Here is a 17395-nt window from a genome sequence, read left to right on the forward strand (position 1 = left end):
ATAAAAAAACTGGGATATTATAAAATTAGTTGGTGCTCTTTAACAAGAAACTATTTCCAGCCTCATCACCCAACTCGCTAAAGCACTGATTTATCACCTTGACTTGCCTTTTGTTCACATAACAGCTTCAGATTCAGACCCATTTTCTGTTCCATCTTATTAGAAAAGGGAAAGAATGATTTACAAGATGTCAGTGATTGCAAAACAGATTTAAATGAAAAAAATAAAAGTGATAATTTATTTCAAATCTTATTTTACATTGTCTGGGCTACAGGCTTCATTTTTCTGCATACATAAGGCAGAAAATGATTCTCAAATTGTCGAATCATCTATATATCTGTCTGTCTATCTATTTATCTATCTCTTATTTATTGACATATATTCATATATACATATGTAATTAAGAGTATAAATATTAGAAAGATTTTATATTTTCATAAAATTGTAATTAATATATGGTGACTTTTTGGTCAGTGGCGAGCTTTGATATTTACACACACACACACACACATATATATGTACAAGACATAATGATTACACAAATCAAATGAAGCCAATAAGGACCCTAAACAACATAGTAGAATTAAAATAATAAGAAATACAATAGGAGCCAGGCCCTAGGGGCACACACCTTCAATCTCAGCACTCGGAAGGCAGAGGCAGACAAGTCTCTGAGTTCAAGGCCAGCCTGATATACAGAGTTAGTTTCAGGACATCCAGGGCTACACAGAGAAACCCTGTTTTGAAGTACAAAGAAATACAATAGTAAACAATGAAAACCTAAAGCATGGATAAAACTGAACCTGTTTGGCAATGCCTCAAATAAATGAAACAAATGAAATTTCAATACAAATAAACCTGTATTTCTAGAACATGGCTTCTGCAAAATTCTTTGCGCAGTAGACAGAAACAGATGACATACAGGGAAGGGAACGCTTCAGCAATGCTTGCCTATTTCCTTGGCCTTCAAGAAAATTCTCATACATTTCTTCCTACATTAGTTCTAACTGTCTCCACTTCTAGCCTTTGCTCTGAGCTCTCTTCCTTCCCTCTTCACGTACAAGATTGTCTTCAAAGCTTTGCTCATGTTTTCACTCTAACTGGTTAGCTCAGCTACCTTCCAAAGTTAATAAGACTAAGGCAGACAGAAACAAATTTTTGAGACATGGTTTCTCTTTGTAGCCCTAGCTTTCTTAGAACTCTCTCTGTAGACCAAGCTGGTCTTGAACTCAGACCAGCATCTGCTTTCCAAGGGTTAGAATTAATGGTATTACTCCAGCTTGTTTGCTCTGCTATCACCAGAATTTAAAATAAGAGGAATGCAGACAGAAAATTTTTGTGACAATTGGTGGGTTGAGTGCCTACTATGTATGCATTCTTCTGCACAGGCTCCTTCGACCAATGTCTAGCTAGCAGGTGATAAAGCTTCCAGTCTTCTATGGGAAGCCTTCTACGATTCTGTCTTATATCTAATTAACAAGAGACTCACAGGATATATCCAAGAGCAAGATCAAATAATTTATAAGGAAATGGAGAATGCAACATGAGACAGTAAAAACTCAAGATAATTTTAATACAACTTTTTATATCCAGCCTTGACACTTTAAGAACATGCAATATTTTTACATGATTCCTGAAAACAATTTCACTGGACATTAAAAGATGTGAAAATTAACATGATTGAGAAGACCCCATGGAGTAGCTGCATGAGTACACTAAGTTACACCATATGAATTTGTGGTAGGAAGAAGGATGGTTAGGTGTTTGGGGTATCACACTCCAAAGTTGGAGTGGACAGTGGCACTAACTTTTGTAATATACCTCTTTCATTACTGTTTATCTATCTTAGTACTCATGGATACTTGTTCCAAGGTGACTTCCACATGAAAGACAGAAAGGAGAGAGAGAGAGAGAGAGAGAGAGAGAGAGAGAGAGAGAGAGAGAGAAGAGTTAGTTCAATTCTTTGTTTGGAGGAGGTCTTGGCTTTATTAGGAGTTGATAGAATAGAAAAGGACTGATTCAACTTTGACCAGCTTTTATATCTGTTCAGGATTGACCACAGCATTCAGGTTTCTCCATCATTCTCTTATCTGTCTTATCAATCTGTCCCTTTTTGCTGGCATCTAGTAGGCCAAGACAATTAAATACTAAAAGACCTTTTGAGGCACATAATTAGCCAGGCCCCTGCCCTGAGGACCTCCAACTGCCACATCACACCACACTTTAATTCTCCTGATGGCTGGATCCAACCCTTGTCCCAGAGTACAAAGCCCAAGCTCTGGACTTGAAATTCCACCAATCTCCACCTTGCAAAGCTTCACCTAGTAAGTTCCACCTCCCTCCCCAAGAAACTATATATAAACTGTCTTCTGCTCAGTTCTCTGCTGTTCCTTGCCCAAGCAGAGGAAGCCATTCACCTTGTTTTCTCTAATAAAACTCTTGTATAAGGTCTTTTTTGATGGGTGACTTTGTGGTATTCTTTTGCTCCTGACTTCCAGGATACTTTTCCATCCAAGATGTAATGCTCACACTTATATCTTCACATATAATTAGGGCCTCTAACTGAGAAATGGATCAAAGATAGAGGATAGATCAAAAAGGAATCTCCTTACCCTGAAACATTGTTGAGAGAAAGTTTGATTTTGGTACCAACCCAAAGAGATGAACCTACAGATCAATTATTAGAACACAGAATCTCAGTGATATTCTTGGTTGTCAACTTGGCTGCTTCTGAAATTAACAAATATTCAAATGACTGTGATCTCTTGTGAGGGACTTTTTCTTAACTGAATAATTTGATGAGGGAAGACCAACTTATAGTACTCAGGATCTTTGAGATGGAAAGAAAAACCTTTAATCAAGATCTTTTGAAGTGGGAATATCTACTAATTTGGATTACACCTTCTCCTGTCAGTTTATATAATGGACATGGAAAATGGAAGCTTGATCTCTTTGCCCACATAGTTTGCTCTCCTTTGCAAGTTCACTCCTTCACTGGCATTAGAGTTTAATTCTTTGGAATTCTAGCATATACTGAAGACTAGCTGAGACATACAGCACTGTGGAAGAAATAACAGCTGGACTCTTGGAACGTTCATTCATAAACAACCATCATTATATTACCTCAACCCCTGTAAGCCAGTCTATTAAATCACTTTAAGTCATTAAATGGAGAGATATCTGTCTAACTCTACCTACCTATCTATCTATCTATCTATCTATCTATCTATCTATCTATAGCTAAATCTATATCCATATATCTGTATATCTAAATCTGTCTATATCTGTATCTATTTTCACTTTGGCCTATGGCAAAGCCTTGACAATGTGAGAGTTTACATTAATGGATATTCCACACAAAACAAAAATGGCAATGGTTGTCATGCATCGAACAAAGTATCAAAAGCTGAAAACACCACTTGGTCAGCCATGGAAAATTATAAATACAAGTAAAAATGAATGACTCAAAAGTTTTTATTCATTAATTTGTGAATGCATATGTATATATAACAACAATGAATAGTAAAGAGAAGGCTGTGGATTTGGCAGTGAACAGTGGGGTTGGAGGTAGTGAAAGTGCAGTCAGGAGGAGAAGGAGGGGAGAAATGGCATATTTATACTTCATTTTAAAATTTAAAAGAGAAATCCTTTAGTTGCTGGGTACAGGAAATATGGTATCAGTTGGGATAGTCAGTAATCTAATTACAGAGGAAGGCCAGTTCAGGCACCCTTTCCACTGTTGCTAGGAGAGTTGCTGGGACCATCCTTATGTAATCTTGGGAATTTACCTAGCACTCAGTTTCTCCCTTGGCCATAATGGCCCCCTCTATCAAGATAGCTCTCAATGTATTAAACCATACAGACACACTGAAACAAACCAGCCACATGATCATCTCATTAGATGCTGAAAAAGCCTTTGACAGAATCCAACACCCCTTCATGATAAAGACTTTAGAGGGATCAGAAATACAAGGAATATTCCTAAACATAATAAAGGCAATTTACAACAAGCCAACATCAAATTAAATGGAGAGAAACTCAAAGTGATTCCACTAAAGTCAGGAACAAGACAAGGCTGTCTACTCTCCCCATATTTATTCAATATTGTGCTTGAAGTTCTACCTAGAGCAATAAGACAACAAAAGGAGATCAAAGGGATACAAAATTGGAAAAGAAGACGTCAAGCTTTCACTATTTGCAGACGATATGATAGTATACATAAGTGACCCCAAAAATTCTACTAGGGAAGTCCTACAGCTGATAAACTCCTTCAGTAAAGTGGCAGGATACAAGATCAACTCAAATAAATCAGTAGTCCTTTTATATACAAATGAAAAAGGGGCTGAGAAGAAGTCAGAGAAACATCACCCTTTACAATACCCAAAATAATATAAAATACCTTGAGATAACACTAACTAAACAAGTGAAGGACCTTTTTGATAAGAACTTTAAATCTATAAAGAAAGAAATTGAAGGTGTCAGAAAATGGAAAGATCTCCCATGTTCATGGATAGGCAGGATTAATGTAGTAAAAATGGCAATCTTAACAAAAGCAATCTGCAGACTCATGGTGAATTTTGATATTATTTTCCACTAGAACTCAATGGTACCCACCCAATGTGTAATGTAATATTAGCCAGTGATATGTAAACAGACTGCATCCCTGTGAATTTGTCGAAGGGTTTTGTAACATCTGTTTGACATTAAAAAATCAATATTCTACATTATAATTAAACATAGAGACCGTGACAGAAGCAGTATTTTTCATTATGACATAGCCATTCCTCCAAAATTCTCACAAACAGTTTTAATAAGGTTATATTTGAATAAGTTTCAGGTTACAAATTTGATGGACAATATCAGAAATGTCCCCTGATGATGAGGAAAAATGCAATGTGTCCCTTCTGTCCATCATGTACAGCACAGCACTTAAAATTTTAGATAACACAACCAGGCAAGTAAATTAAATACAGTGTGTGCATAATTGAAAAATAGACAGGTTGTCAAAGAATATAATAAACAAAAGCTAACAAAGGTGTAAAAGTTTCATTTCAGGTAAACTGATTATCTTTTCGGAAGCTCTGTCTGAATGGATAGGGGATGCTGAGCTGGGGACGATTTATGAATATGATCAAAACACATTTTATGAGATTGTCAAAAAAAATAAAACAATCTTTTAAGAGAAACCATGTTTCAAATGTAGTGGAAAGTTAATATTCATAAATTAATGATTGCGTCCTGGTAGATTAAGGCCACATACAAAATAATTCCCTTTGTATTAAACATCAGCAAACACTGAGATTTCAAATTACAAGGAAAACATAAACTAAGTATCACTCCTGAACTCCACACATGTGACCTTATCTTGGAATTATGACAGTGATTTTGAGTAGAATAAGTAATGTAGTTCACAAAGGCCAAGTGTAGAACACGTTAAATGAAATATTTTTGAGTGGAAGTGTAAAAGGTAATGTGAATCATACAGGTTCTGGATAGCTGTTCTCAATTCACTTAATTTAGTGGAGATATAGAGACTTGGGGTCTGGCTAATGTCAGTGTGCCATGTTTGTTACTTACAAGTGTTTTAAAATATCAAGGTTGGTAACATGCTATACTTCAAAGCCATGGCAACAATATCCCTCCTCTTTATTTCCCACTATCATCATTACTTTGGAGGCAATTACTATGTTTTCCAGAAGAATCCTCAGACCATTCTAGTAATGAACACTGAAGATACTGGTTTCCAGGGAAAGAGAGTTTGAAGCATCATTTTTATCCCACTAAATTCAATTATTGTATCTGGCTTTTACAATTATTTTTGTTGTTTGAACTGTGTTCTCTTACTCAACAGTAAAGGAAAAAGGCTAAGTATGAACAACATTGACTCTGGCAATGTGCAGGAAAATGTTATTTGACAGTGAGGGAAAGTAAGTGCCCATGACATACATGAGTTATGGAAGTAAGAAGAGAGGAGGAAGTAGTGAACATATATCCACACTGAAATGTGGAGAAATTGTAAAATTAAGTAGAAAACTGAAACTGCTCTTGACAGAAACCTACACATTTCCCTACATCCGGAACACATAGGCTTCCAGGATCTTCAAAGGGTGAACTTCCTAAAAGTGTATCCCGTTTTCTTTACAGTTCTTTCTTTCATGTATGAGACAAGCAGATTTATTTTCCATGGTCTGCACAAGTGTGGAAACTGGTGGACTTTTGTGTTTATCTCCTGATTGCATCTATTCCATTTCCTTTCTGTGCCAAGCCGCTAACCACAGAATCACCAGAGTAACTAAAACCAAGGCAGCCATGTTCATTCGGATGAGATTTTCAATTGTGTGACCTTCATGCAGTGAAGCTGGGGGTTCTGTAAACAGTAGTCAAAGAAGTCACGTCAAACAATAAACTTCTCACAGTAAATGGTTGTGCACCTAGTCTCCCATCTCCTTGACAGAACTATACATTTAGTGTCTTTCTCTTCATCTAGAATTCTCCATTTCACCTGATTCTCATATGGTCATGGTTTTCAGGTTCTACTGGTCTGAGCTTCCCCAGAGGATCAAATATTTTGAGTAGACTATATAAAATGCTTAACAGAGCTGGGCCATTCCTCTGAGCTCCTCATGCTTTCAATATTTTTTTTTTTTTTTTACGAAAATGCATGTTATTTTCATGGGAGTTCATCTTGCAGATCTAGCAAAAACATTTCCTGCTACTTTTAGGTGGGAAATAAGTTAGCTTTCCCTAATTTCCCAACTTCTGAGGAATTATGATCTCACACATTGCTCTACCCACCTCCCATGAGAGCTCTTACTTACCATTCTCAGTGTGGGTGGGAGACAGGTCCTTGGACTCTGCCAAAGATATATGGAGAGGTGAGAATTTGAACTTCAAGCACGTGACTGTGGACTAACAATTTCTACCTCAATCCGGACTTTAATTACAACTGGCCATCACCTTGTTTTAGACCGGATTTTGTGTCTCTGGATTCCTGTTTGTCTATCAAGGTCACAGCTCAGGTCCACCCAGCCTCAGCAAAGCATGCCATTGAATATAAGAAAAGGATTGAGATTCTGAGGGATATAAGACTTCCTGATGGAGTCTGTGCACCGTTTTTAACCACAAGGTTTTGGTGACCCACTGTTATCATGCGACTGTGCCTTTTATTTCAGGAAATAAAAACAAGAGGAGAGTGAAGGACTGAGGATGCCATTGGAGACTGTTCTGATTAGGTTTTGCTAACTTGATACAATCTCGATTCATCTGAGAAGCAACTTAAATTGAGAAAATGCTTCCATCCTATTGTCCTGTAGGCAAGTCTGTGGTGGAATTTATTAATTGATGGAATGATAGCTGATGTGGGGAGGGGGCAATTCCAATCCTTGATAGTATAAGAAACAGTCTGAGCAAGTTACTGGGCAGTAAGCCTGTAAGCAACGTTCCATCATGGTCCCTGGTTCAGTTCCTTCTTTGAGTGCCTACCTCTAATTCTTTTTGTGATGGACTGTAAACTATAAAAGGAAACAAACCTTTCTTCCACAAGTTGCTTTAGACCATGGTATTTTATCACAAAAATAGAAACCTAAGTAGTACAGAGAAAATATCTGATCACTCCATATACTGTCTGTTCTCAAGCCCTCCTGCCTCTGCTAAATTCCAAGGAGTCAGTGGGGGGAGCAGTTGCACCAGGGCAAGCTGATGGCTGCTGCTCTATGAGGTGTGAAAGTCTTTTGGAATATAGAGTTTCATTACTTCATTCTATGCTAAAGCTCTTCTCAGAGCAGATCCCTAGCTGACAGTATTCACTAAGAAAGGATGGATCAGGAGTCCTTACCTGAGACAAGGAGTGGAAGGGGGTCACTTGATTTTGACCACACCTGGGGACGGTTCCTAAAATAGCCATAGCATCTGAATGTACCATTGTGGATGGTAGTTACGGGGTCCAGAACTTAATGAGCCTGGAATTCTTAGGTGGAATTCTGCTGTGAGTCCAGGGTCCACGAGAGGTGGTGCTTTCCTTCCTGGATCAGAATGAATCTGCCAAATCCCAGTGATGAGCTACACTGCATGGTTATGGTCTCTCCTGAGGTCACAGCAGGGCTGGGCCAAACAGACAGGCTTGTTTTTTCATAGGCTACTAGGATACAAGGGGAAGTGTTTGAAATGAACTTTAGCTACCCACATTGCCCTGTAGTCTTGGGCACTGAGTGTAGTACCCCTGGAGAGTAGAACTCCTTCTGAGGGGAGAGGCTGTGCTAATAACCCCGAGTGTCCACTCACCTGTTAGCACCAATTCCAGGGTGTCACTGTGCTCTGACAAGCCAGCAGGGCTCTTATAGTAACACATATATATCCCTTTAAATTCCTCTGACATGTATTGGATGTTGACCTTAACCTTGTCTGTGCGTTCCGGAGGGTATTGTCGGTCCCAAGGAACTGAGCTTCCTTCTTTAAGCACGTAGTACTCCTGTGCCTCCCAGGAACCCTGACACCAAATAGTCACAGGTTCATATACGTCAATCATAGAGTGTGGATGAGCCCAGATTTTGGGCTTTGGGAGGATTCCTACAAGGAAATAAAATGCTGAGTCCCAGTACAATCCTCCTTCAGACACCAAGTCTTAGCATAAAGTACTTACAGCCATCACAGCATTATCCATAAACTTTTTTCAGTCCACTTTGTGAAGAATTTACCAAGAGGAGAGCAAAAATAAAGTCTGGTATTCAGAGGGAAGAATAAAATCTTGGGATGAAGGAGACACTCACCTGCCAGGCCTGCAGTCTTCTGTCCCACACTCAGTCCTGAAAGAAAATTCACTTTGAGAGATTATTTTTTCCATCTGAGAGCCAGGGTCAATATCTTGAGGTATCCAGATTCCATAAGACCTGTCTTGGAGCAGGTTTCCTTACAGACTTGAGCGTCCACTCTCCCTCTTCATGTCTTACCAAGGCACAGCAGCAGTTTGAACATGAGGTCATGGTGAGTCTTGGCATTGTTCTTGCTTGTGCTCCTAGGGCACCCTGTCCATGTTCTGTAGAACCATCAGACAGGCTGTTTTCACACTGAGGGCAGGTCCTTCCTGTCATGGGTTTGCCACATCAGTACTATCACCAGTTTACCAGAAGGGGAACTTCTCTTTTTTCTCCAGTGCATGAGTTTGGTCAATTACTTGGATCTCTGAAAAGTCTTTAGAGAAAATGGGGTTTTCACTGTTCCTCACTGATTTTCCCCTGTTATACGTGTTTTTCAAGCCAGAGAAGGAACATTTGAATGTCACAGCATGTCATTTCACAAACTGAAATAATTTTACACCACAGATATTCAAAATCAATTTTTGTCAAAATCAGCACATTGTTCTAAGAAAAGATTCATTTATGATATTACATTTGGAGGCCGTAATCTCAAGGTGGCGCCATTGACTCAAGTCAAATATTTCTTAAGGCATGGCTCAGCACAGACTCTTATCCCTCTGCTCCATAAGCACCAATGGTCTTCCACAACTTTAGTCAGAATGTCCTGATTTACAGCAGCCAAGGACCAACATTTTTCAATTCCCCTCTTTCTTATTCCTGTGAAATTCACCTGTTTTTCCTACTTGTTTGCATTTTCAAAATGTTACTCTGGTGTTGAGGCCATAAGGCTTAAGTCCTCCTCCAAACCTTAACTTAAGTATTACCTGGTACCAGAGGTAATAAGTTCAGGTTCTGGGCATAAGAATGTAGACTTCTTTCACTTCATTATTCTGCTTGGAAGAGGAATTTTCCATTTCCCACGTAAACTTTGCTGACTGGCTTCTTTTATTCCAGGGACATAATATCTACAAGTTTTGGGGGTACCTGAATGTTGTTGTAAGCTATCGTCTGAAGATGACATGAAATAAAAATAGGGTTTTTCTATTTCAATTACAGTGGCTATGATGTCTACCTATGTTTTTCACAGGATTGGGCATAAAAATTTATTATGGATAATGGAATGGTTTCATAATATTTTGCCCCATGCTGATATTATGCTTTGCTAAAGAAGAGAGATAAGAGAGAAAGAGGTATGGGTTTTATTTGGTGGTATTAGTTATATAAAAATTCTCCAAACCTCCTTAAGCAGCCACATACCAATGCATTGGTTTAATAATCAAAATTATATTCACTGGTTCCCCACACCATACTTGGATGGCATTGATTTTTATTTCTGTCAGTGGTGCCTTATGAAATGTATTACATGGTTTGTTCATGTTACTCCAGATAAAGTTCCCATAACACTGCACTTTAATTATTCTAGAGCTACAGGAGTATCTCAAGATGGGCTCAGAAAACCCTAGTTAGACTACCACCAATCACTATTCTCCATTAGCCTCTATATACCTGGAAGACATAAGTGCTTATTGAGTGTCCAGAGTGATAAAGTTTGTAGTTCATCATATCATATAATCATCCTTAGATAATTCACAGAAGATATATTTTCCTTTAAGCCAATAAGGAACACGGTAGCCAGAACTTTCTATAACATGAGGAATGTTAAATTTCAAACAGCTATTATGTTCACAACACACAGTGTGTAAGCCTATTCTCAGTAAGGCATGTCTCCCAGCAATGAAGTTGTGCTTCAGCATACCAACAGGATAAACTCTGCAAGGAACACAGTCTTTGCACATCCTTCTCAATGCTGACCCAAAGTCACCAGATATTTGTGGTGGGATGTTGTTGTGTATGCTGTGAATATGTGTCGCTCTGACTGGTTGATAAATAAAAAGCTGATTGGCTCATAGCTAGGAAGGAAATACAGGTGGTCACTCAGATGAGGAGAGTTCTGGAAATTCGAGGAAGGACAGAGTCAAGATTCACCAGCCAGACACAGAGGAAGAAAGATGACAATGTAGAACTGAGAAAAGATACCAAGCCCCATGGCCACATATAAAAATGTGGTTTAATTTAAGTGTAGTCAGTAATCAGCTTAAGCCATTGGCCAAGCAGTTATAATTAATATAAGCCTCTGTATATTTACTTGGGGACATGAGTGGGAGAGATTTGTCCTGACTGCTGGCCAGCTTGGACAGAGGAAAACGTCCAACTACATTTGACTGCACAATGTAGAACAAGAGTTTTCACCTAAAACCAGAGAAAGTTTTAAAAAGAAAATTCCAAAATAGAACAAAAAACGAGCTTTCTAGTTTTGGCTCTCATGTAAGCCACGAACTAACAGTATGGAGGATTGGCAGTGGCATGTGGCTTGAGTGCAGTATTGTAGATTCCTGCCACTGTACAGAGAGGTGTCTCCAAGCTGCACAGCAGCATGGTACATAGTGGATATAACTTTTGCTAGAACAGAGAAAAAAATTGGTTTCTGGGCTACATGCTGGTTTGATGGAGTCATAGACCCAGTGCTTCCAAGAGTTGGTGGTGCACATGGCTCCCAGAGCTGGTGGTAACTGTACTACCACTATATTGGGAAGTTGAAATGGGCAGAGTCAGCAGCCCAGGCTTCAGTACTAGCCACTGCATTTGAAAGCAATAGATTCACAATAAGACAGATTAAGATAGAATAAGACTTTAAATGGTTTACAGTGTGTGTGAAAATGTACGTAGGTTTGGAAGAGGTAAGAAATTGAACATAGACAGTTGTATAAAGAAATAGTTTTAAAAATAAAGTCTTTAAAGAGACAGTAAAGGTAATATAAAAAATAAGCCACATAAGATGGATATTACACAGAGTTTCTGGATTGTGTTGTCTTTGGGATTTTTAACTGCAGAAAGACATTTGATTGTAAAGGCTGCTAAAATAAATTTAAATATATATATTTACAGTGATCTTCAAAATTTGTATCTAAGGATATGTTGTTTTGGAAAAGAGGTTCTGCTCCTGTTTCCACAGGAAATGAGAACCTATGGATCACTTCCAAGCTAATATGTTTTCATAAAGGAAAAGCCTCTGAGAGGTCTCTGGATGTTCCAACATGCAAAATCAGCTTCAAGACAACTGGCTCAGATAATGCAGCATCACAGACTACTCCAGTCAAGACTTGACCATAATTCTTAGTTTTCTCAGGATCCCCACAAGATGACCACTGCCAACAACCAGCAGAAAGTAGTGTAAGAAGCTATGCCCAAATTCTCAAAATATACATTTATAAAGTATATTTTATTGAATGGAGGTTGATTATAAATGCAATCTCTTTCTAAAGAAGAAAAGGGATATTAATAGATATGATAGGATACAGAGCAACAACTGGAGGACATGGGGATGGAGGGGAGGAGCTGGGGGGAAGGTGAGGGTGTGGTCGGGGGGAGGACAGGGGAAGCCATGGCTGATGTGTAAAATTAAAATACAAATGTAATAAATAAAAAAGGAGAAAAAGAGTAACAACTTGATTAAAATGTTTTATATTGCTATGGATTTTAGTTTATTGATACAAATTTAAAGTTAATTTTGTTATATTGTATGTATATATCTACTCTTGTTTAAGGTTAATGTTTGTACAGCTCATTTGAAATTGTAATGTATAATTAAGAAATACAGATTAATAATTAGTCATCCATGATATTCAAACTTATAGTCATGTTTGTTAAGTTAAGTATTTTAGGTATATAAAAGTGTATTTCAATTATGTAGGTGATCTTCAAACACTTGAAAGACCTACAGAATATGGCATTTAAAATGTTTTAAGCACTTTGACTCTGGACATTGGGACATGCCTGCTTCTGGCAGCACCATTCTACTTCAGAGAGGATAATGGGCATTGAAGGAACTCATTTTGGGTCTGCTTTCTTTGTGGCAAAAGTTAGCCACTGGGTAAAAAAGTGTCCTGCATTGACTGCTTGACAGTATGTTGTGTAAAGTAGATATGCAGACCCATAGGAAGGTGACCACTGAAATTTCCAAGATGAGCTGGTTCTTTAGGTTCCTGCTAAATGTTCTATAGGACACAGGGAGAAGCAAGTAAATAACTCTAGACCTATTGGCTGAAGATGGATGCCACAATGATACAGAGGAAATTTGGATGTCTGTCCTGGCAGGCAGCTGTCTCTGTCATTCTAGAATTTTGGACGTTGCTTATAAATGCTCTTTCTGTTTACTAAGGTAATATTATATCCTTCTGAGGTCTTTGATGTAGTTGAAAACTAGGTACTATAATTTTCCTTGTTTATGATAAAAGATAAATAGATCTGAAATTTAGACTCACAAATGTAGGATAGATAATAGAATATTTTCTTTAATTTTGCCAAATACAAATAGACTCAATATTGTAACTATAATTCTTGCTTGATAACTGTTTTTGTTAAATGTAATTTTACTATGTTAAAGTTACAATCTTTCCTTTTTTATTAGACAGAAAAGGGAAGTGCTATTGGGATGTTGTTCTGTATGAATTGAATAGGTGTTGCTCTGATTGGTTGATAAATAAAACTCTGATTGGCCAGTAGCCAGAAGGAAGTATAGGGGGGAAACAGATGAGGAGGATTCTGGGGAGATGGAGGACAGAGTCAGGAGCTTTCAGCCAGACACAGAAGAAGCATAATGACAAGGCAGAAGGAGAAAAAGTACCAAGCCACATGGCTAAACATAGATAAGAATTATGGGTTAACTTAAGTGTCAGAGCTAGTCAGTCATAAGACTGAGCCAATGGCCAAGCAGTTATAATTAATATAAACTTCTGTGTGTTTACTTGTGGGAGAGATTTGTCCAATGGCCAGCTGACTGGGACACAGGAAAACATCCAACTACAGCTACTCTTACATTAATTCCATCATGGAAGAATGAGTAACAAGACATACCTCACAAATAAATAGTTAGATCTGGAAACACACATTTTGAGTAAACTAACCTTTGATCCAGATGTAGAAGCACCATATGTTTTATATAATTTCAGGAGTTATTCTTAAAACTTCAGGTGTGTGTGTGTGTGTGTGTGTGTGTGTGTGTGTGTGTGTCATTTGATATATCCATAGATATTAGGAAATTTGTCAGTTGCCATTAGAATAGTACTTAAAAGGATGGTGAATGTTACAACCTTCTATAGTGGAATAAAGAGCAGTCAAGGTACAGAAAGGTTTTAATGGCAGGGCAGATGTGTGTTGTTTCTTGATTTTACTCTATTGCTCTTTGATTTTTGGTGGCCCTATCACCAAGCTCCCAAGTAAATACACAAAGAGACTTACTATTACTAATAAATACCCAGCCTTAACTTGGCTAATGTCTATCCGATGTTTCTTTACTTGAATTATCCCATCTATTGCCTGTGGGCTTTCTTCTTTTCTCACTTCTGTAATCTTACCTTCAGTCTCACTCTGTGGATGGCTGTGTGACTATGTGGCGGACTCAGTCTTATTTTTTTTTCTTCCCTTCTCCCAGATTTCTCCTTCTATCTATTCTCGCTGCCTGCCAGCCCAGCCTATCTTTTCTCCTGCCTTATTACTGGTCATTCAGAACTTTTGGTCCAATCAGGTGTTTTAGGCAGGCAAAGTGACAGAGCTTCAGTATTAAAGAAATGCCACACGAAACAATACAATGCATCTTTGCACCATTAAATGAATGCTCCACAGCATAAACAAACTTAACATATCTTAAAACAATATTTTGCAGCAGATGTGAGGAGAAGATAGAGCATGGAATAGAGAGAGGGATAACCAACCTTAAATACATTTCAAAATGCTCATATGGAAAATTACTTCTCCTTGAATACATACATGATGTATATTGAGAGTTTAGTTGGAGTTCCCTTAGATTGGGTTAATAATTCCACTAAAAGAGACAACAGAAATATAAAGAAAATTCCAAGTTTTGGAACAGCTGGCTTTCCTCTTAGTTGTTAGACAGTGGGTTACAATTGACCCCATAAGTATTTCAATGTTATGGCCAATGCACTTGGTTTCTTTTCAGATCTTGTCAGTATGGACCTTTCATTGAAGACTCCATATCCTTGAGTCATAGAACATGGAGAAATTGAGCTTAGGTGATATGAAGGTTAATTTCTACTGGCTAGTATTTATTGTATTAGAATTTGATATGACAAGGATAGAGGAGAAAAGGAAATCACTTACCTTATCCACCTGACATTAATCTGCACACCCATGAACATATGATTTTTGACAAAAAAGACAAGACTGTACAATGGAAAAAAGAAAGCATCTTCAACAAATGGTGTTTTTATAACTGGATGTCAACATGTAGAAGGCTGCAAGTAGATCCATATCTGTCACCGTGCACAAAACATAACTCCAGTGGATCAAAGACCTCACATAAATCCAGTTACTCTGAACCTGATAGAAGAGAAAGTAGGAAGTACTCTTGAACGCATTGGCACTGGAGATCACTTCCCAAATATAACACCAGTAGCACAGACACTGAGAGAAACAATTAATAAATGGGACTCTTGAAACTGAGAAGCTTTTGTAGAGCAAAGGACACGGTCAACAAGACAAAGCGACAACCTACAGAATGGGAAAAGTTTCACCAACCCCACGTCCAACAGAGGGCTGATATCCAGAATATATGAAGAACTCAAGAAATTAGACATCATAATGCCCAACAGTCCAATAAAACATGGACTATAGAGATAAACAGAGAATTCTAAACAGAGGAAGCTCAAATGTCTGAAAGACATCTAACAAAGTGCTCAACATCCTTAACCATCAGGGAAATGTAAATCAAAATGACTCTGAGATACCACCTTACACCTGTCAGAAAGGATAAGTTCACAAACACTGAAGACAGCTTATGCTGGAGTGGTTATCTTTAGTTATCTTCTATGTTCCATTCCTAGGTCATGATACATCCTTAAGAACACATTCCTCAGTTTACACATCCATTTTAAGATTGACTTTATTTTATTTTTTCTTTATTATATTTGTGTTTTATTTTCACACATCAGCCATGGGTCCCTGTCCTACCGTCCTCCCCACCACCCCTTTTTCCCATTCCCTTTCCTCCATTCCCATGTCCTTCAGTGCCAAGACTCCCATGGGGATTCATTTAAAACTGGTGGATTCAGTACAGGCAGGTCTTGTCCCCTCCTTCCAGGCTGAGCAAAGTGTCCCTGTGTAGTCCAAGGTTCCAAACAGCCAGCTCATGCACTAAGGACAGGTCCAGGTCCCACTGCCTGGATGCCTCCCAAACAGTTCAAGCTATTCAATTGTCTCACTTATCCAGAGGGCCTGATCCAGCTTGGGGCTCCACAGCCTTTGCTTCATAATTCATGTGCTTCCATTCATTTGGCTATTTGTCCCTGTGCTTTTTCCAATCTGGGTCTCAACAATTCACACTCTTTTTTTGGAGCTGGGGATTGAACCCAGGGCCTTGTGCTTGCCAGGCAAGTGCTCTACCACTGAGCTAAATCCCCAACCCAACAATTCACACTCTTAAGTCCCCTCTTTCTCAACAATTGGACTCCTGGAGCTCTACCTGGGGCCTGGCCAAGGATCTCTGCATCCACTTCCATCAGTTATTGGATTAGAGTTCAGCACGACTGTTAGTGTGTTTAGTCACCTGATGACCAGACTAGGTCAGTTCAGGCTTTCTCTTGACCACTCCCAGCAGTCTGCAAAGGATATATCATTGTGGATTTCTGGGGACCTCTCGAGCGCTTTGCTTCTTCCTGTTCTCATGTGGTCTTCACTTATCATGGTCTGTTACTCCTTGTTCTCCCTTTCTGTTCTTGATCCAGCTGGGATCTCCTGCTCCCCTAAGCTTTCTTTCCCTTGAACCTTGCCCTTCATTACTCCCACTGTTGTCCAGGTTGTTCATGTAGATCTCATCCATTTCTCTGTCATTGGGCGATGACCTTCTCTATCATATCTATCTTTGTCTCTCTCTCTTTTTCAGTGTTGTGTGTGTGTGTGTGTGTGTGTGTGTGTGAGTGTGTGTGTGTGAGTGTGTGTTTGTGTCTTTGTATGTGCTATAGGTACAGTTGCTTTTATAGGTCAGATATTTTGAATCCCTTTGAACTGGAGTTAAATGCTGACTGGATGCTAATAACTGAACTGGATCTTCTGTAAGATCACTCAGTGCTCTTTAACACACAGGCTATTTTGAGCCTCAACTTGGAACTCCCAAACATCCACACTGTACCTTAACATCATCTGTCCTTACTGAGTTGCTTTACCATCAGCCTCATTTTCTGTTCCATGTATAAAAGAGAAGGTGAAGTATTTTTTATGTGATGTTAGCGATGTAATTCAGAGTTAACTGAAAACAAAATAGATGTGATAATTTATTTTACATATCATTTTGCATATTCTGGGAAACTGGCCTCATTTTCCTGCACACAGAAAGCAGAAAATTATTTCAGAATTGTAAAATTGACAGTCAGTTATGTAATTAATAGGAAAAATATTAGCATAAGAAAGTTTTATATTTTTGTAAATTTGTAATTGACACATGGTGATTTTCATGTTCACAGCCAACA

General features: G+C 38.4%; 1 protein-coding gene and 1 non-coding gene across 2 annotated transcripts; both read right to left on the reverse strand.

Moving 5' to 3' along the window:
- Window positions 1-6273: 6273 nt before the first annotated feature.
- On the reverse strand, window positions 6274-8938 carry LOC118576579 (leukocyte immunoglobulin-like receptor subfamily B member 4; the record flags this gene model as incomplete). Its single annotated transcript, XM_036176799.1, is given in 6 exon segments — window positions 6274-6367; window positions 6819-6854; window positions 7835-8137; window positions 8281-8565; window positions 8766-8801; window positions 8914-8938. Coding segments are annotated over 6 exon segments (779 nt in total), but the record flags the coding sequence as incomplete, so codon positions are not given.
- Window positions 8939-16259: 7321 nt separating this feature from the next.
- Trnaa-ggc lies at window positions 16260-16332 on the reverse strand. The gene has a single exon. It is a non-coding gene; the product is annotated as a tRNA-Ala (tRNA).
- Between the last annotated feature and the right edge of the window lie 1063 nt (window positions 16333-17395).

Source organism: Onychomys torridus, unplaced genomic scaffold (assembly GCF_903995425.1).
Source record: "Onychomys torridus unplaced genomic scaffold, mOncTor1.1, whole genome shotgun sequence".
Classification (NCBI taxonomy): domain Eukaryota; kingdom Metazoa; phylum Chordata; class Mammalia; order Rodentia; family Cricetidae; genus Onychomys; species Onychomys torridus.